Consider the following 27,396-nt stretch of genomic DNA (forward strand, 5'->3'; position numbering starts at 1 on the left):
AGACGGCACCTCCGACAGTGCAGCACTCCCTCAGTACTGCACTGGAGTGTCAGCCTGGATTTTGTGCTCAAGACCTTGGAGTGGGACCTGAACCCACAACCTTCTGACTCAGAGTGCTACCCACTGAGCCACAGTTGACGGCCAGGACATAAGAACATAATAAACAGAAGCAGGAGTCGGCCATTTGGCCCCTCGAGCCTGCTCCACCATTCAGTAAGATCATGGCTGATCTTCTACCTCATCTCCACTTTCCTGCACTATCCCCATACCCCTTGATTCTCTTAATATCCAAAAATCTATCGATCTCTGTCTTGAATATACTCAACGACTGAGCCTCCACAGCCCTCTGAGGTAGAGAATTCCAAAGATTCACCACCCTCTGAGTGAAGACATTTCTCCTCATCTCAGTCCTAAATGCCCTTATTCTGAGACTGTGACCCCTGGTTCTAGACTCCTCAGCCAGGGAAACATCCTCCCTGCATCTACCCTGTCAAGCCCTGTAAGAATTTTGTATGTTTCAATGAGATCATCTCTCATTCTTCTAAACTCTAGAGAATATAGGCCTAGTCTACTCAATCTCTCCTCATAGGACAATCCCCCCATCCCAGGAAACAGTCTGGTGAACCTTTGTTGCACCGTCTCTAAGGCAAGTATATCCTTCCTTAGATAAGGAGACCAAAACTGTACACAATACTCCAGGTGTGGTAAATGACCCATTTATTCCTACTCTCTGTTTTCTGTCCGTTAACCAATCCTCAATCCATGCTAGTATATTACCCCCAATCCCATGAGCCCTAATTTTGTTTAATAACCTCTTGTGTGGCACCTTATCGAATGCCTCCTGAAAATCCAAATACACCACATCCACTGGTTCTCCCTTATCTATTCTGCTAGTTACAACCTGAAAAAAGATTCGTCGAACATGATTTCCCTTTCATAAATCCGTGTTGACTCTGCCCAATCCTATTATTATTTTCTAAGTGCCCTATTAATACGTCCTTAATAATAGATTCTAGCATTTTCCCTACTACTGATGTCAGGCTAATTGGCAATCTTACATAACACCCACAGTGCGGAAGCGCATGAGGACAGTCTCAGTGATTCAAGCTCCAATGCATCCTGCCCCACTCTGTGGCGACCACCTCAGAGCGCCCTCTATTTAAATGGAATCATGGAGGAGATGAGTGGGTGGAAGGGCGGGGGGGTGGGGTGCGGCGGTGGTTGAACCATTACAGTGTAGCTAGAGCTCCAGCTTGCTCTGGCCTCCAAATTAAATAATCAATCAAACAACGTCCTTCAGGCCCTCAAAGAGTTACGGGTTCCCATTGGCAAGCTGCCAACCCTGGACGTTGGCCAACACGGCCCTTAACTGCCTCTTTAAGCAAATGAAGCAGAAAATCCATGGGAGTGTTGGCACCTCAGGATCAATGGTTCGCAGCTTGCACCTGATTGGAACAATGGAGGCCAAGGGCCCAACAGTGGCTCGGCATAGAGGTGGAACGTCTGCTCAATACCCTGCTACACACGCCCGTCATTTCTTGACACAAAGCAGGATCTGTATTTTCTTATTCAAAATATCTTTGGGGCCCAGTGTACATTGGCTGAGAACACTGACGTACTGCTGGCTGTTTAAGTTGGACGTAGAGTTTCTCTGGAATCCTATTGTAGATTCCAAAAGCAAAACAGTTTTTAAAAAGCCGCCACACACCAGTGACTGTGAAAGAAAGACTTGCATTTATAGCATCTTTCACAACCTCAGGACATCCCAAAGCACTTTACAGCCAATGAACTACTTTCTGAAGCGTAGTCACTCTTGTAATCTAGGAAACACGGCACCCAATTAGCGCACAGCAAGTTCCCACAAACAGCATTGTGATAATGACCAGATCATCTGTTTTTTAGTGAGGTTGGTTGAGAGATAAATGATAACTCCCCTGCTCTTCTTTTAAGCAGTAACATGGAATCTTTTACGTCCACCTGAGAGGGCAGACGGGGCCTAGTTTTACTGTCTCATCCGAAAGACGGCACCTCTGACAGTGCAGCACTCCCTCGGTACTGCACTGAAGTGTCAGCCTAGATTTTGTGCTCAAGTTTCTGGAGTGTGATTTGAACCACCCAAACTTCTGATTCAGGCAAGAGTGTTACCCACTGAGCCAGTACCCCAGGGGCCTCAGGACACGTTGTCCGGTTAAGAAAATGTAGTCCCAGCCTTGGCCAGGTGCCAGCACCTAATGCCCAGGTTGAATCAGCAAGTTTGTGCTGGAATGATGGGACAGTTACTGCACTGTTGGCGATGACGCAGTCCCAATCACTCGGCTAGTTTGGTGCGATATCTGACTAGAGTTCACTATATCACCATGGAAACATTAATGGTGCGCGACGGACAATTTGTTTCCACTGATGGGTGTAAAGGGGCTTAGTGTGGGCAGCTCACATCTTAAATGAAGGTTTGTATCGTTCATTGTTCAGATTTTTCTTCTTTTTGTTGATATTGGTGGACCTGCTGTGCTTTGGTCTGTAGCACGGTTGTGATCTTTAGCAGCTGCGATGGAGCTGTGCTAAACCTGGCCTGCCCCTTTAAGGCCACTGCTCAGGTGCCCTCCGTGGGGAAGTGGTGTCAATAGGTAAATGAAGGTATTGAGGGCAATTAAAGGTGAATTGTGGCTGCTTGTAAATTTCTGGCTCCTGGCATCGGGGATACCAGAACTGGACACAGTATTCTAGATGGGGCCTAATCAAGGTCTTGTACAAAGACACTATGGTGCCCTTTGTTTTGCACTGGATCATCTCAGCTGCACATCCTAATGCCTTATTTGCTTTTGCTATAGCCTCTCGGTAGTGAGAGTACAGGCTAGTATCCTTCATGATCTAATGACAGTACGGGCAGATATTCCTCCTCATCTAATGGCAGTATGGTAAGTGCATGGGCAGGTGTCCCTGCTGGTCTAATGGTGGTAAGTATATGAGTTGGTGTCCCTGCTGGTCTAATGGTGGTAAGTATATGAGTTGGTATCCCTGCTAGTCTAATGGTGGTAAGTATATGAGTTGGTGTCCCTGCTGGTCTAATGGTGGTAAGTATATGAGTTGGTGTCCCTGCTGGTCTAATGGTGGTAAGTGTATGAGTTGGTATCCCTGCTAGTCTAATGGTGGTAAGTATATGAGTTGGTGTCCCTGCTGGTCTAATGGTGGTAAGTATATGAGTTGGTGACCCTGCTGGTCTAATGGTGGTAAGTATATGAGTTGGTGTCCCTGCTGGTCTAATGGTGGTAAGTGTATGAGTTGGTGTCCCTGCTGGTCTAATGGTGGTAAGTATATGAGTTGGTGACCCTGCTGGTCTAATGGTGGTAAGTATATGAGTTGGTGTCCCTGCTGGTCCAATGGTGGTAAGTATATGAGTTGGTGTCCCTGCTGGTCTAATGGTGGTAAGTATATGAGTTGGTGTCCCTGCTGGTCTAATGGTGGTAAGTATATGAGTTGGTGTCCCTGCTGGTCTAATGGTGGTAAGTATATGAGTTGGTGTCCCTGCTGGTCTAATGGTGGTAAGTATATGAGTTGGTATCCCTGCTAGTCTAATGGTGGTAAGTATATGAGTTGGTGTCCCTGCTGGTCTAATGGTGGTAAGTATATGAGTTGGTGTCCCTGCTGGTCTAATGGTGGTAAGTGTATGAGTTGGTGTCCCTGCTGGTCTAATGGTGGTAAGTATATGAGTTGGTGTCCCTGCTGGTCTAATGGTGGTAAGTATATGAGTTGGTATCCCTGCTAGTCTAATGGTGGTAAGTATATGAGTTGGTGTCCCTGCTGGTCTAATGGTGGTAAGTATATGAGTTGGTGACCCTGCTGGTCTAATGGTGGTAAGTATATGAGTTGGTGTCCCTGCTGGTCTAATGGTGGTAAGTGTATGAGTTGGTGACCCTGCTGGTCTAATGGTGATAAGTATATGAGTTGGTGTCCCTGCTGGTCTAATGGTGGTAAGTGTATGAGTTGGTGACCCTGCTGGTCTAATGGTGGTAAGTGTATGAGTTGGTGTCCCTGCTGGTCTAATGGTGGTAAGTATATGAGTTGGTGTCCCTGCTGGTCTAATGGTGGTAAGTATATGAGTTGGTATCCCTGCTAGTCTAATGGTGGTAAGTATATGAGTTGGTGTCCCTGCTGGTCTAATGGTGGTAAGTATATGAGTTGGTGTCCCTGCTGGTCTAATGGTGGTAAGTGTATGAGTTGGTGACCCTGCTGGTCTAATGGTGGTAAGTATATGAGTTGGTGTCCCTGCTGGTCTAATGGTGGTAAGTGTATGAGTTGGTGACCCTGCTGGTCTAATGGTGATAAGTATATGAGTTGGTGTCCCTGCTGGTCTAATGGTCGTAAGTATATGAGTTGGTGTCCCTGCTGGTCTAATGGTGGTAAGTATATGAGTTGGTATCCCTGCTGGTCTAATGGTCGTAAGTATATGAGTTGGTGTCCCTGCTGGTCTAATGGTGGTAAGTATATGAGTTGGTGTCCCTGCTGGTCTAATGGTGGTAAGTATATGAGTTGGTGACCCTGCTGGTCTAATGGTGGTAAGTATATGAGTTGGTGTCCCTGCTGGTCTAATGGTGGTAAGTATATGAGTTGGTGTCCCTGCTGGTCTAATGGTGGTAAGTGTATGAGTTGGTGTCCCTGCTGGTCTAATGGTGATAAGTATATGAGTTGGTGTCCCTGCTGGTCTAATGGTGGTAAGTGTATGAGTTGGTGTCCCTGCTGGTCTAATGGTGGTAAGTATATGAGTTGGTATCCCTGCTGGTCTAATGGTGGTAAGTATATGAGTTGGTGTCCCTGCTGGTCTAATGGTATGTATATGGGCTGGTGTCCCTGCTGGTCCAATGTGTCTGGGTTAATACCTCTGGTGGAGTAATCGTGGAATTGCTTCAGATTCAGGGCAAGATCATAGAAGATAGGAGCAGGAGTAGGCCATTCAGCCCCTCTAGCCTGCTCCGCCATTCAATGCGATCATGGCTGATCATCTAAATTCAGTACCCGGTCCCTGCTTTCTCCCCATATCCCTTTAGCCTTAAGAAATATATCCAACTCCTTCTTGAATATATTTAATGAATTGGCCTCTACTGCCTTCTGTGGTAGAGAATTCCACAGGTTCACCGCTCTCTGGGTGAAGAAATTTCTCCTAATTTCTGTCCTAAAAGGCCTACCCCTTATCCTTAGACTGTGACCCCTGGTTCTGGACTCCCCGACCATTGGGAACATCCTCCCTGCATCTAGTCTGTCCAGTCCTGACAGAATTTTATAAGTTTCAATGAGATCCCCTCTCATTCTTCTAAACTCCAGCGAGTACAAGCCCAATCGACCCCATCTCTCCTCATACGTCATTCCTGCTATCCCAGGTATCAGTCTGGTGAATCTTCGCTGTACTCCCTCCATGGCAAGAACACCCTTCCTCAGATAAGGCGACCAAAACTGCACACAATACTCAAGGAGTGGTCTCACCAAGGCCCTGTACAACTGCAGCAAGACATCCTTGTTGTTGTACTCAAACCCTCTCGCTATGAAGGCCAACATACCATTTGCCTTCTTAACCGCCTGCTGCACCTGCATGCTTACCTTCAGCGACTGGTGCACAAGGACACCCAGGTCTCGTTGCACTTCCCCTTCTCCCACACTATTGCCATTCAGATAATAATCTGCCTTCCTGTTTTTGACACCAAAGTGGATAACCTCACATTTATCCACATTATATTGCATCTGCCATGCTTCTGCCCAATCACCCAACCTGTCCAAATCATCCTGTAGTTTCTTGGCATCCTCCTCACAGCACACACGCCCACCCAGCTTTGTGTCGTCTGCAAATTTGGAGATATTACATCTAGTTCCCTTGTCTAGATCATTAATCTATATTGTGAATAGCTGGGGTCCAAGGACCGATCCCTGCGGTACCCCACTAGTCACTGCCTGCCACTCGGAAAAAGACCCGTTTATTCCAACTCTTTGCTTGCTATCTGCCAACCAGTTCTCTATCCAAGTCAATACTGTGGTAAACCACTGTTTGTATTCCACTGTGTACATGCCTGGACATGCCTCGGCTGACTCCTCCCACAAGTCCTAGTATAAAGGTGACTGCTCCCCAGCCCTTTGTATTTCTGGACCGGTCGACCACTCGAGGCAGACCTTCATTCTTTTGTTAATAAAAGCCTTTAGTTACTCTCTTAACTCTCAGTCTTTTATGAGTAATTGATAGCGCATCAAATACCTTGGCCCCAATCCCATGTGCCTTAACTTTACATGCTAATCTCTTATGCGGGACCTTATCGAAAGCCTTCTGAAAGTCCAAATATACCACATCCACCACTGGTTCTCCCTTATCTATTTTACTAGTTACATCCTCAAAAAATTCCAGTAGATTAGTCAAGCACGATTTACCTTTTGTAAATCCATGTTGACTTTGTCCGATCCTGTCACTGTTTTCCAAGTGCTCTGCTATTACATCTTTTATAATAGACTCTAGCATTTTGAGACCAATTAATTAAAACATTCACCTATCATGTGCCGTGCTAGATAGACATTGTTAACATTGCATTACAGGTCTGCTATGTTTGCAGTTGCATGGTAATTCTATCAAAAGGAATGATTTTCCTGGAGTTTCATCTACTTCATCCTTCTCTGTTAAACAGGACTCCTGGCCACTGCCAGTCTGATGCAGTAAAAGGCGCTCATCAGATGTTTAACATGGAATTTGACCAAAGTGCAACTAAAGTTCAAAGCTTGGGAATGCTGCCATTGCCTAGATAATTTTGGGATACGTAATTATTATGGGAAATGATCAAATGTTCTGTTTGATGAGTGGAGCAGCAAAGCAACTTGTGGGAGCAATCCAGCTCTCACAGGGCTCCTGTTAATCTGTTGTTACCTCATTATGAAATGTCTGTACACTGATTCTGTACCAAAACACCACTGCCATCTAGGATTTACACTGGGTCACGGCAGTCACGGTGGCACATACTGATGAGGGGAGCCGTTTGGTCCTTCTAAAGAGAGGTCACTTGGCCCATCTGTTGCAAAAGCAAAAATACTGCAGACGCTGGAAATCTGAAATAAAGACAGAAAATGCCGGAAACGCTCAGCGGCTCAGGCAGCATCTGAGGAGAGAGAAACAGAGGTCATTGACCTTTCATCAGGCCTTCTGACAAAGGGTCATCGACCTGAAACGTTAACTCTGTTTCTCTCTCTACAGATGCCACCTGACCTGCTGAGCATTTCTGTCATTTTCTGGTTTTATTATGGCTCATCTATTGCCCTGGTTTCACAAGCTGTAGCTTGGCAAGAAGGTTTTGTCCTGTCGACTTCGAGACTGGAGGAAGCTTGATTAGGACGCGTGCAGTGACCGTTTTCTTCCTCTTGGTGGGTAGAGGGTAGGTTAATGGAACAGTATAGATAATGACAACATAGAAACATAGAAGATAGGAGCAGGAGCAGGACATTCGGCCCCTCGAGCCTGTTCCGCCATTTAATGAGATCATGGCTGATCATCTAAATTCAGTACCCTGTCCCTGCTTTCTCCCCATATCCCTTGATCCCTTTAGCCTTAAGAAATATATCTAACTCCTTCTTGAATATATTTAATGAATTGGCCTCAACTGCCTTGTGTGGTAGAGAATGCCACAGGTTCAACAGAAAATGCTGGAGAAACTCAGCAGGTCAGGCAGCATCTGTGAAGAGAGAAACAGAGTTAACGTTTCAGGTCGATGACCCTTTGTCAGAACTGGAAAAAAGTATAGATAATGGATTGGGGGGGGGGTGTGGGGGAGATCATTGTCCATTCAGGGTGGGCTCACGGAAATTGGGTCAGGGGCGCGGCGGGGTCAGTGTTGCGGGTAGAACCCTCCTCTGGCAGAATGGGGAGAAATCCAGGCATTTGAGGGCAACTTAAGGTGATTTGTAGGCGCCTGTCAATTTCTGGCTCCTGGTCTCAGGGATACCAGAACTGGACACAGTATTGCACAAAGACAAGGAACAGGATGGAGGGAAATCCAGGCTTTACTGTCTAGCATCACGCCCAAAAAATGCCCATTTTGGTGAAGTACCAGAGGACAACTTGACCCTAGAAATGAGGCGGTGCCTTTAGTCGAAGAGGAAGGGAGAGAGGACGGGGAAACATTCCGTTAAAAAAAAATGGATGTTACATTTCCTGAGATGAAAAATTTGGAGAGTAAACAAAAAAAAACTTTCAGCAAAACCTTTCGCACTCCATTCACTTAGTCATAATTAATTGAAAATATACAATCAGTCCCCAAAGCTCTTAGTGGGCGCGTTGGTGCTGACGCAGTTTGCCCACTGTACGCGGCGGGCGATCTATCCCTTCTGTCTGCAACACTCGTCATGTTCAGACGAAAGAAACGAATCGTCAGTGAAAGTGATGTAATGCTAAAATGTCAAAAGGCATAAAAAATATATTTTTTTAATCAAGATTCGGCTATTACTTTTGTAGAAGGACGTCATGGTTTTGGATGTTTTGGAATGTTGCCGAGGTAGGTGTAGTCAGAAAGCTGAAAAATAAATGAGAAGTTCAGTAGAGTTGTAAAGATGGGCGGGGACGGTTGTACTACACAGCAGATGAAAGATTATCCGCAGGCTGCTTAGTACTTTGGACCATAACGAGCTGTAATTCACTTTGTTACTGCAGTCAGTGCTGAGCAACGCTAACCCGGCATCCATTAGAGGTGATTAAGTAGACAAAGGAATTGCACCTTAATGAGGTGAGAACTACCGAGTGAACACCCCGTTTCTGTCAGAGATACACGGAGCCACTTAACACAATGTAAGCACTAACTTTGCAATAATGGAAAATGGTTAACACTTTCTGGCCCAATTAAACGTGGGCGGTTTAAGCACCTTTCATGACCGCCAGACGTCCCAAAGCGCTTTACAGCCAATGAAGTACTTTTTGAAGTGTAGTTACTGTTGTAATGTAGGAAAGACGGCAGCCAATTTGAGCACAGCAAACTCCCGCAGAACAGCAATGTGATAATGACCAGGTAATCTGTTTTAGTGATGTTGATTGAGGGATAAATATTGATCAGGACACCAAGGATAACTCCCCTGCTTTTCGTCGAAATAGTGCTGTGGGATCTTTTACGTCCACCTGAGAGAGCAGACGGGGGACCTCGGTTTAACGTCTCGTCCGAAAGACGGCACCACCGACAGTGCAGTGCTCCCTCAGCACTGCACTGGAGCATCAGCCTAGATTTTTATGCTCAAGTCTCTGGTGGGGACTAGAAGCATATAGGGGGAAAAATTCAGTATCGCCCTGTTTGGGGCGCGATTATCGGCCGTGCGCAAAGTTTAGCGCCTGGCGCTAATTATCGCCTCCGACGGCAAACTTGGCTTTTATCGCCCCTGGAAGTGATTGGAGCGCTAAATCAGGCGCTACACACCTCTCTTAAGGCGCAAAGGCCGAGGAGCGAGGCGCTACCTCAGAGTGCTGGCGCAATGCAGGGAACACAGACACAGTGGCGCTGGATAGTTCTTAAAGGGAAGGGTCGATCTTGCTCTCCATCCACACCCTGCTCATTGGAGCCTTGAATCTCAGCCTGGAGAGACCTGTGCCTAAATCTTGCAGCCAAGGACTATGGAGAGGGCCAGGGAGCGAGCACAGCGCATCAGCGAGCGGGCCTTGGAGGCTCTGGTTAGCGCGGTGGAGCGCAGAAGATCAATACTGTACCCAGAGAGTGGCAGGAGGCCATTGCCCCGTGACTATAGAAGAGTGTGGAGGGAGGTGGCTCAGAGCGTCTCCTCCAGGAGCATGGTGCCCAGGACCCATATACAATGTAGAAAAAAGTTCAACGACCTCACTCCGGTCGTCAGGGTGAGTGGCTTTTTTTCAATACCTCTCCATCCCTCCATCTCAAACTCACTCTATGGCCAGAGGTTCTTAAAACCCCAATGCCCAACACTCATCCAACACCTATGGCCCTCTCATGAAACACACATGCACATTCCACACTTTGCATACAGTAAGGGCTATTCACCTATGGGAGGCACATCAGGCAAGACCATGGCTGCATATTTACTCAGACGACGTCCTTTTTCTTGCAGGCCAAGCTATCTCATAATAGGAGACAGCAGCAACGGACGGGTGGAGGGTGGCCTCCGCTGCAACCCCTCAGCGATCTTGAACGTGTCCACAGGATTGTGGCAAGCTGGGTGATTGGTCCTGTCGCCACTGGAGAGGCTGACCCCGTTCTGGACAGCAATGGTAAGGTCATCACCTTTTTGTCCTCTCTCCTTCCACTTGTACCTCAGAACACCAGCCTTTGACACTTTCAATCCAAATCACTAAATCGCTGCACTCATTCCTCCCTTACTGCCACCTTGTCCTCACGCTAAAGCCACTCTTGTACCTCCCTGCTTTCAGATGGTGATTCACCAGCTGAGGAGACGGGCCCTCAAGCTGCCAGTGGGAGTGAAGCTGCAGGCGAGGAGGAAGAAGAAGCCGGAGCATCAGCACCACCCTCTCCCGAGGAAGCCCATGCCCACACTGGGAACACGCCTTCCCTGGAGGGGAGCAGGGGGGAAGGGTCTGATGAGGGTGAAGCTCCAGGACCCAGCGGGCTGCAGCAACGCAATGGAGGTAGGGAAGCTCGGGGCCTTCTCCCCGGAGGGAGAGTATGCCAGCGAGTCCTACTGCACTGGATGCAGAGGAGGAGCGGCTGACCACTGAAATGAACACTCAGGCGGTGGACATGCACACTGAGCTCATGGGTGCAATGGGAAGGATGCCCGAATGCACTGAATCACTGGCAAGGAGTGTGGAGCACTTCGCTGTAGCACAGGCAGATGCCACGCAAATGTTTAGTGCTGCAATTCAGTCACTGGCTGCCATGACCCCATCTCTGACTGCTCTCATGCAGACTCAGTGAGGCCACGTGAGCACTGACTGCTGCCATCCTCGCTGGTTCGGACACATTTCCCCAGGGCTCTCACCGCACCGCAGCAGGCCAGCAATCTGTGCTCCAGCAGATTGCTCCGGATGCTGAAGTGCTGCCCCGTGGGAGTGCAAGTGTGTCGGTCGAGCAGGGAGTTGCTGTCCTCTCTCAAGATGACAGCATTCCTGCTGCCACCACTGTCACTTCTCCACTGCACTTGCCACCGCCTGTAGGACAGACTGCTGCCGCCCATGTAGAGTTGGTGCAGTCAGCAGCCGGGCCCTCCAGGCCCAGAGCCGGTCCAGGCCGTCCTTCAAGGGCATCTGCAGTCTCAGGTTCTGACAATCAGCAGCCTTCCACCAGCCTTGCTGCAGCCACTGGGGCTCCATTACGGAGGAGCAGTAGGGTGGGAAGGGGGGAAGTGCGCAAGGGAAGGAGATCCCCCTCGAAATGCAAAAAGTAGGTGGTGTGACAAAATATTGGCCATTTTTTTATTAAAGGCCGAGGTTCGTGGTCAAACTTTTGTTTAGTGTTTTGGACATTATCTCCAGGTTGTGAGAACCAGTTATGTTAATGACTGTTTTTTTGTGTTTCTTTCTATTAGTTTGTCATGAGGAAATGACACACACAGAGTTTGTAAAATAAATACGTTTTTGTATTCAAAATGTACATGTTTGGTCTTTGCAATCATTGCTGCCTTGGCCGGCTTAGGGTTTGCAGGATGGTTTCATTCATGTTGTTCTCAATGTCAGAAGCCATTTCCTCAGCAGGGGCTTAGAAGCAGCTTGCTATCAGCCATTGACGGACGGCCCTTCCAGTTTCTACATTGTGGGCCTCCCTCCCGCCTTGGTGATGCTGATGATCATCCTCTTCCTCTTCCTCATCCTCTTCCTTCTCCTCCTCTGGTGGTGCTCCAAGACCTGGTGGCATTGGCTGGGCCCTGAGGATTGCCAGGCTATGCAGCATGCAGCACACAACAACGAAGTGTGAGACTCGCTCAGGCGAGTACTGCAGGGCTCCTCCAGAATGGTCCAGACAGCGGAACCATTGCTTGAGCACGCTGATTGTGTGCTCAATGATGTTCCTGGTAGCTTGATGGCTCTCGTTGTACCGCAGCTCAGCGGGGGTGTTGGGCGTAAGGAGCGGTGTCATCAGCCAGGTGCACAGTGGATATCCCTTGTCTCCGAGAAGCCAACCACCTGGGTGATGCGGAGCCTGGAAAAGTTCTGCCACAGTCTGGCGTAGGATGTATGCATCGTGGCTGCTGCCAGGAAAGTGGGGATTGACAGTGAGTATCAGCTGTCTGTGGTCACAGACCAACTGAACGTTTAAGGAATGGAAGCCCTTTCGGTTGTGGAAATCCTCGGCATTCTCTTGCGGTGCCCGCAAAGCCACATGCGTGCAGTCAATGGCGCCCTGCACCAAGGGGAAGCCCGCTATCCTCGTAAAGCCCATAGCGCGTTCATGCGGCTTGTCCGGGGCCATGGGGAAAGAGATGTACTCTCATCTCCTTTTATAGAGGGCATTTGTGACCTGACGGATGCAGCAATGCACCGCGAACTGGAAGATATTGGCGATGTCCCCAGTAGCTGATTGAAATGAGCCGGTGGCATAAAAGTTGAGAGCCACTGTTATCTTCACTGCCACCGACAGAGACGTCCTGCTCCTCAGTTGAGGCTGCAGATCTGGCTGCAGCAGATGGCAGAGCTCAGTGACCACCTCCTTGCTGAAGCGCAGCCTTTGCAAACACTGCTCCTCAGACATATTAATGTATGAGAATTGTTGGCGAAATACCCTGGGAGGGTAAGGTCTCCTGTACAGAGGCCTGTTGGCCCTCCTCCATCTGGCCATGATTGCCACTCTCACTATGTGTCTCTTTGCCCTCCGAATCTGGTGGCGCAGGACAACGTCCCCAATTAGTGCAGCCCCCATAGTCTCTTGGCAATCAAAGTACCTGCAAAGTTATGGTCAGAAGCCAAAATTACTTCAAACAGCATTGACTCAATGCAGAAGTCTCTCTTTCTCTCTCTCAAAGTCTCTCTCTCTCTCAGAATGAGTGGTGCAAAAATGTCTACCACACAAAAAGCCAGGAGGAGGCCCCCTTTAAATAGCACCCCCCCCCCAGCCCCACAGCGACTGGGAAGCGTTCCAGTCTACCTGTCGTTGGTTGCGCCAGGCGGAAAGGAGGGGGGCGCCACTCAATTTCCATTCCGGGGCATCATAGGGGCATTGCACGCTCGAATGACGTCAAAATCTGCGTGCGCAGGAGATCGGGCGGTATTGTTTAACGCCCCCGCAAAATGTCCGGTCAATTCTGCGAGAGGCGCAGATATCGCCACGCCCGGGCGCTGGCTGCTTTGCGCCCCATTAGCGCCCTCTTAAGGCGCTAACGGGAGGCGCAAACCAACTGAATTTTTCCCCCATAGAATCATACAGCACAGAAGGAAGCCATTCGGCCCATTGATCCTGTGCCGGCTCTTTGAAAGAGCTATCCAATTAGTTCCACTCCCCTGCTTTCCCCGTAGGCCCACTGATTTTTCCTTTTCGAATATATATACAGTACATATTTTTGATGGTACATCTCCAAGGAGATGAAAGCAGTATGGAGTGTCTCCAGGTGCTTGTGAGAGGTGTGCACTCAACCAAATCCTGTCAGTTTCTCAAAACTACAAGAGTTTGGGGAAACCTCATGGGTCGGCAAAACAGTTCTTGTTCTAAGGGGCAAAATCAATCCAAAATATAAACCTGATTAGGATCGTTTTAAAATCTGGGAATTGGTCAGTGGATGTCACCAAAATTTGACTATCGGAAGCTGCCTATGATTACTGTGCAGTGATCTGTGATTACAACGTGACCTTATCTTTGCCTTTCTCTCCCTCCAGTATGTGTTCGATTACCACGATGGCGATGTGTTTGGCTGTGTCGCGGACATTGGTTGGATAACTGGGCACAGCTACGTGGTGTATGGGCCTCTGTGCAATGGAGGAACCACAGTGCTGTTTGAGAGCACCCCTGTCTACCCCAACCCAGGTAATGACAACAAGAGCTTACTCATCTCTATCGCGCCCTCATATATAGATGTCTCAAAGTGCTCAGCACCCTCCTCCCATTTCGAGGGTTCGGTAATGCAATGGCTCTGTTACTGGACTAATAATCCAGAGCACACCGAGTTCAAATCCCACTGTGGCGTTTTGAGAATTCGAAATCTGTTTTTAAAAATCTGGAAATAAAAAGCTGGTGTCAGTAATGATGACCAGGAAGCTTTCGGATTGTCATAAAAACCCAACTGGTTCACGACTGTTCTTTTAGGGAAGGAAGCCTGTCGTCCGTACCCGGTCTAGGCTATGTGTGACCCCAGTCCCACGTCAACGTGGTTGACTCTTAACTGCCCTCTGGAGTGGCCTAGAAGGTCATAAAGTCATAGGGCTAGATTTTCAGTTGCTTGCGCCAGCAGTTAGCGCCTTAAGAGAAGTGATTTTCGGGCGCTATGTGTGTAGCGCCTGGGCGCAGCGCAGTTTGCGCCCCGCCCCAAATTAAGTTGCCCGTTAGCGCCGGCGCAAAGTTTAGCGGCCGCCCGGATGCGCGCGCAGAAAATGACGTCACATCCTCGTGCAACGCCCTTTGGCCGCCCCGAATCCAAACTTCAGTCGGACCGCCCCATTGTGCGCCTGGCGTCCAGAGCGTTTGTAAAATGGAACGCAACACACCCTGGGGAGCGCAAATTAAAGGGCACTCGTACAAAAGGCACTCTGCATGTGTTGTGTGGAAGTAAGCTGTGTGTTGTTCTGAACGGTCTATTTATGTTTCCGGGTACCAATTCCTCCTCCTCCTCCTCCTCCTCCTCCTCCTCCTCCTCCTCCTCCTCCTCCTCCTCCTCCTCCTCCTCCTCCTCCTCATCCTCATCCTCATCCTCCTCCTCCTCCTCCTCCTCCTCCTCCTCTCCCCCCCCCCCCCCCTTGCATTTGAAAACAATACATGCACCCTTCCCCTTTAAGAGCTCACTGGCACCAGAGTGTCTGCCGTGCGCTGCGCCCGAGCTCGGGTGTTGCGCTCTCCACCGCCGGCTTAGCGCCTAAAGATACTAGTGGAACGCCTCTTTTAGCGCTCCACCAAGCTCTTAGGGCGAAGCCACTGAATTTCCGGCAACGGGGCGCTACTTTGGGGCGGGCGATAACTTCGGGCGGGCACTAAGCTTAGCGCCCCAAAACTGTCTATACTGAAAATCTAGCCCATAGAGTTATACAGCACGGAAAGAGGCCCTTCGGCCCATCGTGTCCGCGCCGGCCATCAAGCCCTGTCCAATCTAATCCCATTTTCCAGCACTTGGTCCGTAGCCTTGTATGCTATGGCGTTTCAAGTGCTCATCTAAATGCTTCTTGAATGTTGTGAGGGTTCCTGCCTCTACCACCCTTTCAGGCAGTGAGTTCCAGATTCCAACCACCCTCTGGGTGAAAAAGTTCTTCCTCAAATCCCCTCTAAACCTCCTGCCCCTTACCTTGAAACTATGCCCCCTGGTTATTGACCCCTCTACTAAGGGGAAACGTTCCTTTCTATCTACCCTATCTATGCCCCTCATAATTTTGTACACCTCAACCAGGCCCTCCCTCAGCCTTCTCTGCTCTAAGGAAAACAACCCCAGCCTGTCCAGTCTCTCTTCATAGCTGAAGCGCTCCAGGCCAGGTAACACCCTGGTGAATCTCCTCTGCACCCTCTCCAATGCAATCACATCCTTCCTATAGTGTGGTGACCAGAACTGCACACAGTATTCCAGCTGTGGCCTAACTAGCGTTTTGTACAGCTCCATCATAACCTCCCTGCTCTTATATTCTATGCCTCGGCTAATGAAGGCAAGTATCCCATATGCCTTTTTAACCACCTTATCTACCTGTCCTGCTGCCTTCAGGGATCTATGTTCCTCTGATCCTCTGTCCTTCCTAGGGTCAGTTGTGTCAAACTGCTGCAGTGGTTGAAGAAGAAGGCAGCCCACCAGCTCTTTCTCAGGGCAACGAGGGATGGGCAATAAGTGCCAGCCTTGCCAGCGATGCCCACATCCCTAGAATGAATTTTTAAAAGAGGATCAATGTGAAAAGTGTCCGTATAACTTGAGAGTCAAGCCGAGATCGAGAGCACTGAACCCAAGTGGTGTGAGACCTCTTTGGGGAGCTATCTCATCGCTTGGAGTTCACACTGTCTACAGTATTAAAAGTACCTCGGTGGCTATGTTGGAATTTTTAAAACATTGTACAGAACCTTTTGGCTGTTAGGACAAAGCGAGTTGCTCTTGCCCGCACTTTCCCAACATTAAACATGAGCTGCTGGGAAGCGGGGGGCAAGGGGGCAGGCAGTGGGGATGGAAGCAGAGCTGTGCACAGCAGTCAAGGCACACAGACTGATGCTGGCCAGCAACATAACCAGGGCTTAACAACTGAGCATTGCAGCCAATGGATACCAGCCTCAGATCAATGGCTGCTGTCTAACTGCAGCCCAGAGCTATGTACGCCTAGCAACTGATACAGTAATAACAACAGAAAACGCTGGAAAAACTCAGCAACATCCGTGGAGAGAGAAACAGAGTCAACGGTTCAGGTCGAAACCCTTCGTCAGAACTGAGAAAAAAGCAGGAAATGAAACGGATGAAAAAGCAAGTTTGGGGGCTGGGAAATGGGGGAGGGGATGAAAGAACAAAAGGGAAGGTCTGGGAGGTGAAGAGACATTAAGAGATATTCAAGGTGAGACGAGATGGTAATAGGACAGGTAAAGAGACAAAGGATGGCTCTAGATGAAGTGTGAAATGCGCTGGCAGAGTGAGAGACAGCTGCCGTGTGGGAGAGAAAAAAAAGGAAAAGGCACAAACCAAAAGTGTGGATGAAAAATATATAAAAATATAATAGGGGCCGAGGTTAGGATCTGAAATTGTTGAACTCGATATTGAGTCCGGAAGGCTGTAAAGTGCCTAATCGGAAGATGAGGTGCTGTTCCTCGAGCTTGTTGATACAGTAAGATGCCTATCCTGGTTATAGTCGTCTCGGTCTCCGTCTGATAAGGTTATGAGGTAATTCATTAGATTCTCTTCCCTTTGAAAAGGGGCCCATGTAAAATGTATTGTAAAGCTGAGGGAGGGCGGAGCTGTTACTGGAAAAAATAAGGAATGCTTATAAAATATTATTAATGTACCAGATGAGGGAAAACCAGATTATGACTTCACAGTAAGTCAGAAGAGTAAAAAAGACTTGCATTTATAAAGCGCCTTTCACGACCACCGAATGCCTCAAAGCGCTTTACAGCCAATGAAGTACTTGTTGTAATATGGGAGACGCGGCAGCCAATTTGCGCACAGCAAGGTCCCACAAACAGCAATGTGATAATGACCAGATAATCTGTTTTTTAGTGATGTTGATTGAGGGATAAATATTGGCCAGGACACCGGGGAGAACTCCGCTGCTCTTCTTTGAAACAGTGCCGTGGGATCTTTTACGTCCACCTGACAGGGCAGACGGGGCCTCGGTTTAACATCTCATCCGAAAGACGGCACCTCCGACAGTGCAGCACTCCCTCAGCACTGCACTGGGAGTGTTAGCCAAGATTTATGTGCTCAAGTCCCTGGAGTGGGGACTTGAACCCACAACCTTCTGACTCAGAGGCGAGTGTGCTACCCACTGTGACATGGCTGACACCAAAGGATATAAATAGTAATTGGCGAAAAGGAAATTAGAGGGAGTGGAATTCTGTAAGGTTCCCCGGGTCTCCCGTCGGAGTTGCAGAATAGATACTCTGCTCGAAGCGTGTTAGGCGTTTGCAGTAATGGAGGCAAAAAACATTTGGGTCAATCAAAAGTACACATGGATGCTGCAAGGGGAGATTTTAGGGTACTTGCTTTGATGGGCCGAATGGCCTTTCTCACCCTTGCCTTTTCTCATATCGACATATCTCACCAACTGAAATTTCAGAGTGAGGCATGTCCAGGCCCCAGGGCTTAGTACTTTGGAATTGATTGTAATCAGTAAAGAATTGATCTGATTACTGATTAACAGATTTGGAAATGGTGCATGACAGCCTTTAACCTGCTACGTGAGGTCTCCATTGTAATACTTACATAGAGATTAGGCCAAAAAGGGCTCCTTTTTTCCCTTAAATGGACCGTGCTACTACACTGGAGAAACTGGCTGTTGGGTTTTCCCCCACTCTTCTCCTCTGTAAAGCATTAGCAAGACTGTACTTGAGAGAAGTTGGAGAGATAACGTTTCAGAGAAGAACAATAAAGATGATTCCCAGTTTCAGATGCGAGTTTAAGGAAGTTAAATCTATTTTCACCAGGTGGGAGTGGGATGAAGGAACATCATAGAAACATAGAAGATAGGAGCAGGAGTAGGCCATTCGGCCCTTCGAGCCTGCTCCGCCATTCAACGAGATCATGGCTGATCATCCAAACCCTAGCACCCGGTCCCTACACCGACAGCCATCCCACCCAAGCCCTATCCCCGTAACCCTGTAACCCTACGTATTTAATCCCCCCTAACACTAAGGGTCAATTTTTATCATGGCCAATCAACCTAACCTGCACATCTTTGGACTGTGGGAGGAAACCGGAGCACCCGGAGGAAACCCACGCAAACACGGGGAGAATGTGCAAACTCCACACAGACAGTCACCCGAGGCCAGATTTGAACCCGGGTCCCTGGCGCTGTGAGGCAACAGTGCTAACCACTATACAACAGTGCTAACCACTATAACATCGTCCAACCTGTTAAAATAGTGTGAATGTAGACAGTGATTTTGGGTCAAATCAGAGCGCGTGTTCGTCGAGTGAGGAGTTATTCCTTAAAGAGGGAGGGAAGTGCAGGGGAATACTTCGTGTTTCAGGAAATACTTCGTGTTTACAGAACAAATTCATACTCTTATTGTGAATTTCTTCAACTTTTAAAAACCCCCACCAATCTCATTGTTGTAGTGGCCCCCTCTTTGTTCAGCTGTTCCAGGCAATACTCCCACTGGAGTGGTTCCGTTGCAAAGATCCAGGCCGCAAACTGGGAAATGAGCCTTCGCGAGAGCTCGCTGCGGCTCGAAGCTTCACCATAATTGACATCACCAGTGTGGCCTGGCAGGGAGGGAGTCCCTACCTGTGGGGGGGGGGGGGGAGTGGGGGGAGGGGTGCAAGGGTTCCATGACATATTCAGAATCCACCCCTCCCCCTCCCTCCTGCTGCCATGGTAACCATTCTGCGGGAGTCTCAAAACAGCTCGTACCTGAGTCCAGGAATCTGATCCAACCCAGCGAGAGGGGATGAAGTTAGAACTTAAGAACATAAGAAATAGGAGCAGGAGTAGGCCATGCGGCCATTTGAGCCATGATCACTAAGATCATGGCTGATCTTCTACCTCAACTCCACTTTTCCGCCCTGTCCCCATATCCCTTGACTCTGTTAGTGTTAGTGTAAGAAAAAGTTCTACTCTATCCAATCACTCTGACAGATCCTAACCAGACCCCCTAAGCATTGATATAAGAGAGAGGTAGATGACTGGTCTGTCAGTATAGTAACTGATGCAGCACTGCAACGGACCAGAAACCAAGTTCATATCAGCGCACAGGGCCTGCTGCAGCTGCATCTCGACGCTCAGAATACCAGCGGTGGAGCGTCACACACACTGCTTCTTTCTCAGACAGTGGAAACACCGCACATCACCCGTGGGATTTATTATTTTATAAGGATGTGTGCTCCCCCAGAAAATGCCGACTTTTGACAATTTGTTTGGTGCCTTCTCCAGCATGTTGGACCAGATTTTTTTTTAAATTTACGTAAATATTTCTCGCTGTGTGTTCTACTTCGAATGAGAGAATACAGTCCCACTTAGCTGGGCCAAGAACCATGTAAGTGAGTTATGTACATTGTGGTAATCGCTTAACTAAATAATATGCTTGTTTATTGACTCTTGCCTCTGTTCCTTTCTTGAGCCTGGGAATAATATGCTTGTTTATTGACTCTTGCCTCTGTTCCTTTCTTGAGCCTGGGAATGACCTCTGATGATATTATTCTGATATTCCTCTGTCCACTGATTTTAACACAAGATAACACTTTAGTTAAAATAACACAGAGGAATAGCAGATGAACGTGATAGGGGGGTTAGTCAGCTAACAGCTAGGCACTGGCCCCAGGTTCGATCACTGATAATATAATAATTGTATATATAGTAGAAAAATAACTCTTCATTAGAAACTGTTGCAGAGGCTTACAATCTGCATCAGGTGCCGACGGGTCATATCGCCCTGACCTTGTGTGACTTGTCAACTGATGCTTTTCAATCTGAGATCTCTAGCCTGCAAAAACTAAAAATGGGTGCGCTCAGTGAGCCTCCCCACTCCACCTTTGCCTAGAGCTCAGTCCCTTGATTGCAGAAGTGTAACGCAGAGTTAACCATTAGATAATGCAGACCATGGCATGCTACTTCGCCTTGTCCACATGTTCGATGCTTTCATGTTTTTCAGGCCCGGAGGCCACTTTCAGGCATTCGGTTGTTTTCTTGATGACATCAGCTGGCAAGTTCTCGGTGAACTAGCGCACACAGGGAGACCAAGTGTAGGTTGGCATCAGCAGAGGTCCCTGGCTTCGACCTCCCTCGAAGGCGGTGGACGCGCTCAACCGAATCCACACAGGGCACGGACGACGCGGCCGCCTGCTCCACAAGTGAAAGACGAGGGACGACCCGAAGTGTGACTGTGGCCATGAGTCCCAGACCGTGGAACACATCACATCAACAGGCCCACTGAGATCCGCTGCTGGAGGCACCTCATTTCTCCCCTCGGCATCTCAGGAGGCCATCGAATGGATCGCCAAACTAGACATCCCATTATAAGCTTTTCCTGCCATACGAAACAACAACAACAACCTTGCCCACAACAGTAGAACCAAAGGACACGGCCTGATCTTGAGGGGGTGGGGGGTAAATTCAAAACTAATCTGAAGGAAACAATGGGGTCCATACCTAACCCACCCGTTGGGGAACTGGCGGGATCGGGTGCAACGCTGGTTTTACTCCCCGCCTGATTTTACCCTCCATTGAAGTCAGTGGAAAGTTATATTGGGCGGGATGTAAAACCGGGGTTGCACCCGATCCAGTGAGTTTCCCTCCTGGCGATTTAGGTTAAAATTGCCCCCAATATTTCAGTGAGTGAGCGGTCAATCTATGGAACGGACTCCCTAGGGAGAAGCTGGAAGCAGTTAGTGTTGATTCATCCCAATGCAAATTGGATCGATTTCTTTCAGAAAATAACATGTTGGGGATACAGTATATGAGTAACTTGAGACATGGCGTGTGGTGAGTGTAACGTGCTTGGGAGGAACAGGTGACTTTGGACCTCTGCTTTCCAAAGCTCTCCACCACTGGGGGTTTTCCTCACCTCATGTCTGGGTCTGTTGTAGGCAGCACGGTGGCATAGTGGTTAGCACTGTTGCCTCACAGCGCCAGGGACCCGGGTTCGAATCCGGCCTCGGGTGACTGTCTGTGTGGAGTTTGCACATTCTCCCCGTGTTTGCGTGGGTTTTCTCCGGGTGCTCCGGTTTCCTCCCACAGTCCAAAGATGTGCGGGTTAGGATGATTGGCTATGATAAATTGACCCTTAGTGTTAGGGGGATTAAATACGTGGGGTTACGGGGATAGGGTGGGATATGTGTTGGTGTAGGGGTTACGGGGATCGGGTGGGATATGTGTCGGTGCAGGCTCGATGGGCCGAAATGGCCTCTATCTGCACTGTGGGGTTTCTGTGATTCTGTGATTCTGCGATAAATGATAGCGATTGCTTGTTAAGATTAGTCAATAACCCCCATTATTGTTGTATCATGCGACTGCCAGGATGGTAGAAGGCGAGCTAGATAGACCTTGGTCTCTCTTCGTCTAGCAATCCCTATGTTCCATCACTTGCTGGGGCAGAGTTACTACAGCGTGCGTCAGGCTGGAGGGAATCTGTTGGTACTCGGTACAATTTCTTCAAGTGCTCCCAGCAGTCACTAGCTCTGTGGGACAGCTGCCTTCGATTACACTTGCCTCTCTGACTGTGCCAAAAACAACTTTAAATTGAGCTCTTCGCAGCTCGGCGAGTTTGCCTGGGGAGTAGCTGACTCACATCCACAAGGAAGGCTTCAGGCTCATTTCCTGGTCTGTGTTGAGTTATTTGGTCTGAGGTGGGGCAGCAGTAGGGGACGCTGTGTTTAGCCTCAACGTCCTTGGGCCAGGTTACCTGCTCTCAGATCGCAATCCAACAGCAACAGCAACTTGCATTTCTATAGCACCTTTCACCACCACCAGATGTCCCAAAGCACTTTACAGCCAATGAAGTACTATTTTGAAGTGTAGTCACTGTTGTAATGTAGGAAACGCAGCAACCAACTTGCACACAGCAAGATCCCACAAACAGCAATGTGATAATGACCAGATAATCTGTTTTTTTAGTGATGTTGATTGAGGGATAACTCCCCTGCTTTTTTTCAAAATAGTGCCAAGGGATCTTTTATGTCCACCTGAGAGAGCAGACGGGGCCTCGGTTTAACATCTCATCCAAAAGACGGCACCTCCGACAGTGCAGCGCTCCCTCAGCACTGCACTGGGAGTGTCAGCCTAGATTTTTGTGCACAAGTCTCTGCAGTGGGACTTGAACCCACAACCTTCTGACTCAGAGATGAGGGCGCTACCAACTGAGCCATGGCTGACACCTTCAATGTAGAAATGCATTCCCAAAGTACATCGCAGATAGAAAAGATCTCTATCCAGTGAGCTGGAAGTCCATGTGATGAGGCTGGAATTGGGTTTAGCTGTGATCCCCCTGTGGTCGAATAGCCTAGCAGCACTCACTGTCAAGGCACACGTATGAAGAATGGTCACTTGGATGAGGTACTGGAGGGTGCCCATGGAACCAGACCCCCAGCAAAGGAGTCAATGGCTTTCGAACAGGAGAAAATCACGCTGAGGTTAAACGTGATGTCATCACTTGGTAAACTGCGGTTTTTCTGCCCTGTGTTTAGGCCGTTACTGGGAGACAGTTGAAAGGTTGAAGATTAACCAGTTCTACGGGGCGCCGACGGCAATCCGGCTCCTGCTGAAGTACGGAGACAAGTGGGTGAAGTTATACGACCGGTCCTCGCTGAAAACACTAGGCTCAGGTCAGTACGCAACATTTCAGTGATTGTGTGCGTGTGCTGTGCGACGGAACCGCGCGATCGGCCATCAGAGGCTTCACTCTTCAATGTTTCCCTGCTCAGGGACGGTGCTGAGGGAGGCCAAGGCAGCTCCCTGCAGGGTCAGAGGGAAGACCAGAGGGCGAGTCAACACACGCCCGGCTGATCTCACATGCCTCCCCAGAGGAGGTGCCCGGTGGTAGACTGCTAGCCAGCTCTGTCAGTCTGGCAATAGGCAGAGGGACAGAAGATCAAGCAAAGGGGGAGGAGGGAACTGATCTCTGCTGTAGTCTGACTGGAATTAGTGGTAAAACGCCAATCGCTCCCGGAGTCAGTACGACTGTGCGCTCAGGCACTGCTACAGACATGATTGATGGCGAGAGTCCTTGTGATCCTGTCACTCGGCTTCTGGGAATAACACGGAAGCTGGTTCCCAAGAGATCAATGAATCATCGAATCGTACAGCACAGAAGGAGGCCATTCGGCCCAACTTGCCTGTGCCGGCTCTTTGAAAGAGCTATCCAATTAAACTCACTCCCCTGCTCTTTTGCCATAGCCCTGCAGATTTTTTCCTTTTCAAGTATATATCCAATTCCCTTCTGAACGTTACTATTGAATCTGCCTTCTTCTTCTTAGGCAGTCCCTCGGAACCGAGGATGACTTGCTTCCACAGTAAAAATTAGTTCTCAGGTGACTGATGGGTCCAATGCGGGACCTACAGTCTCTGTCACAGGTGGGGCAGACGGTGGTTGAAGGGGCGGGTGGGTGGGGTGCTTGGGTTGACGTGCGCTCCTTGCGCTGTTTGCGCTTGGCTTGCGCTTGCTCCCGGCGAAGATACTCGAGGTGTTCGACGCCTTCCCGGATGCTTCTCCTCCACTTTGTGCGGTCTTGGGCCAAGATTCCCAAGTGTCGGTGGGGATGTTGCACTTTTTCAAGGAGGCTTTGAGGGTGCCCTTGAAGCGTTTCCTCTGCCCACCTGGGGCTCTCTTGCCGTGTCGGAGCTCCGAGTAGAGCGCTTGCTTTGGGAGTCTCATATCGGGCATGCGGATGATGTGACCCGCCCATCGGAGCTGATCGAGCGTGGTCAAAGCTTCGATGCTGGGGATGTTGGCCTGAGCGAGAACACTGACGTTGGTACGCCTATCTTGCCAATGGGTTTGCAGGATCTTGCGGAGGCATAATTGGTGGTACCTCTTCAGTGCTTTGAGATGTCTGCTGTACATGGTCCATGTCTCTGAAGCATACAGGAGGGCGGGTATCACTACTGCTCTGTAGACCATGAGCTTGGTGCTGGGTTGGAGGTCCTGGTCTTCAAACACTCTCTTCCTCTGGCGACCGAAGACTGCACTGGCACACTGAAGGCGGTGTTGGCTGCCTCCACCACCCTTTCAGGCAGTGCATTCCAGATCATAACAACTCACTGTGTAAAAAAATTCTTCTCATTTCCCCCTGGCTTTTTTGACAAATATGTTAAATCTGTGTCCTCTGGTTACCGACCCTCCTGTCAATGGAAACAGTTTCTCCTCATTTACTCTATCAAAACCCCTCCTAATTTTGAAAACATCTATTAAATCTCCCCTTAACCTTCTCTGCTCTATGAAGAACAACCCCAGTTTTTTTAGTATCTCCACATAACTGAAGTCCCTCATCCCTGGTACCATTCTAGTAAATCTCCTCTGCATCCTCTCCAAGGCCTTGACATCCTTCCTAAAGTGCAGTGTCCAGAATTGGATAGCAGTCCTGCAGCTGAGGCCTAACCAGTGTTTTATAAAGGTTTAGCATAACTTCTGGTTCTCTAGTCAGTAGCTGAGGTTGGCTGAGTAGCACCATCCGACTTGTAACGTTACATCTCCTTCAGAGTATTTCATAGTGCAGAGGTCTAACTCTTTTAATTGAACCCTTCAAGAGTGTCAACAACCCAAAACAATCAAACAAAAGTGCCCCTTCCTAGAGGGGCACAGTTAATAAAACCCAAATCGTACAAAAGAAAGTAAACTTAATAAATTAAATAATCTTGTTTCCAGTGTTGACTATGCCCTCCAGTCCCTGCGGTGCCCACTGGTCACAGAAGGCCTCGAGTATACCGGCGGACACTGCGTGCTCCCTCTCCAGGGCCACCCAGGGTCGGACAAAGCTGCGGAAGAGAGGCAGGCAGAGCGACCGTCCCCACGGGCCGCGTCCAACTTTGGCCAGGCCCAGGAGCAGACCCACGAGGAGGTCCTCCGACTTGCCCAACCACCCCCCACACACCAGCGCAGAGGTCTAAAGCTCTTTAATAGTGATCCACAGAGCAGCTTTGCTGATTCTACAGTTGCCCACACACCTTGCCACTTGGGAGGGGGTTTTGCTAAGTGATAAAACCAAACTGAGGTAAACTCTGCAACATTTATTCGCAGCAGCTGCTGTAAGTCTAACTAAACCTCGACTGACTGAAGTCTATGCTTGACATTGCCGCGTACTCACCAAGACTGGTTAAAAGGGAAATGGATATATACTTGGAAAGGGCTATGGGGAAAGAGCAGGGGAGTGGGAATAATTGGATAGGTCTTTCAAAGAGCCGGCACAGGCACGATGGGTTGAATGGCCTCCTTCTGTGACTGGAGCCACGGTGTTCCAGAATTCAGTTATTAGTTTCAGGGTCTCCTTCAAAATATTTATTTGCCAAAGAATTAAATTAACTTTTTCATTCCGTTTGACCCTTGCCTTTTCAGTTGGAGAACCCATCAACGCCGAGGCTTGGAACTGGTATTACAAAGTGGTTGGGGAAGGAAGATGTCCGGTGGTGGATACCTGGTGGCAGACAGGTAAGAGGGTACTGCTACTGTAGGTCCGTTAGTATAACTATCATGCAGCGGTGTAAATGGTGTTTAAATCTTTCTTTCGCAACATGGGGTGGGGGGCGGGGGTGAGGTGGAGGTCAAGGGGATCAGAACTGTTTCACATACACCAGTCCAGTGATCCTCTACTCGTGATCTCAGCTGTGTTGCTGGGTGAAGATACTGAGTGAAGATCAGGTACTTCATTGTAGGGCGGGAGCAAGAATCCGAGGCAGACTCTCCCATGCGCTATGCATTCTATCGCATCAAGCACTGCTGGAACCTATATTTTTAATGAAAGAAAGACTTGCATTTATATAACGCCTTTCACGACCTCAGGACGTCCCAAAGCACTTCAGCCAATGAAGTACTTTTTTTGAAAGAAAGACTTAAAGACTTGCATTTATATAGCGCCTTTCCTGACCACCGGACGTCTCAAAGAGCTTTACAGCCAATTAAGTGCTTTTTGAAGCGGAGTCACTGTTGTAATGTAGGAAACGCGGCAGCCATTTGCGCACAGCAAGCTCCCACAAACAGTAATGTGATAATGACCAGATCATCTGTTTTTGTTATGTTGGTTGAGGGATAAATATTGGCCAGGACACCAGGGATAACTCTCCTGCTCTTCTTCGAAATAGCGCCATGGGATCTTTTACGTCCACCTGAGAGAGCAGACGGAGCCTCGGTTTAACATCTCATCTCATCCGAAAGACGGCACCTCCGACAGTGCAGCACTCCCTCAGCACTGCACTGGAGTGTCAACCTAGATTTTATGTGCTCAAGTCCCTGGAGTGGGACTTGAACCCACAACGTTCTGACTCAGAGGCGAGGGCGCTACCCACTGAGCCACAGGAGTGATTCGGCACGACTTACCACTTTGTGTCGTGCGTCTGCGAGCAGCCAAAGTTTTGCCAAATATTTGTGAAGACAGAGCCCCTTTAAGAGTGGCTAGATTGATTAGAATGGCAGTCTAAGGAATGCATTGGTACAGGGAACAGCGCTGGCTCCCGAATTAACTGGAAAATATTTTCTCCGATGGATTAAATTCACACCCTGAGTCGGTTTGGGAAAATAGGCGCTCAATATGTCTGTGAATTGTATTAACCCTCTCCCTGCTGATGGGTGAGCTACAGGCATTCCCAAGAAAACCAGCAGTGATTCTGATTCTGGGAAACGAGTAAAATGCTGATATCAGGAAGTTCTTCACACAAAGAGTAACCAATACATGGGATGGACTCTGGAATCGACAGTACAGGCGGAAAACAGGGAATCACTTTAGAAACAGTTGGATTCTGTGATTGGGGAAAATGGTTCCTCCTTCAATATCGAAGAAGACAGGCAGGATAGCATTTCATTTACTGCAGTCAGTGCTTTGGTGACGGATGAGACCTATTTTTACTCTGCAGATTCAACAGTGGATCCCGGATACAGGAGGTAGGGGATCGTGATTCATAAGATAAGACTTCCTCATTTACAATTAGTGCTCAGGATCGGAAGATGAGGTGAGCAG

At 48.7% G+C, this 27,396-nt stretch overlaps 1 protein-coding gene across 2 annotated transcripts in view; it reads left to right on the forward strand.

The window, feature by feature from the left end:
- LOC147109092 (acetyl-coenzyme A synthetase 2-like, mitochondrial) overlaps window positions 1-27,396 on the forward strand; it is an 83,924-nt gene that overhangs the window by 43,651 nt on the left and 12,877 nt on the right. For both annotated transcript variants that reach the window (XM_086002700.1, XM_086002699.1), the window contains exons 6-8: window positions 13,790-13,937; window positions 22,918-23,055; window positions 25,782-25,874. In XM_086002700.1, coding sequence (XP_085858826.1) covers window positions 13,790-13,937; window positions 22,918-23,055; window positions 25,782-25,874 — 379 coding nt within the window. The remainder of the gene's footprint in view (window positions 1-13,789; window positions 13,938-22,917; window positions 23,056-25,781; window positions 25,875-27,396) is intronic.

The sequence above is a fragment of the Somniosus microcephalus genome, chromosome 12 (assembly GCF_052327205.1).
Source record: "Somniosus microcephalus isolate GS21.2 chromosome 12, FLI_Smic_1.0, whole genome shotgun sequence".
In the NCBI taxonomy this organism is placed as follows: domain Eukaryota; kingdom Metazoa; phylum Chordata; class Chondrichthyes; order Squaliformes; family Somniosidae; genus Somniosus; species Somniosus microcephalus.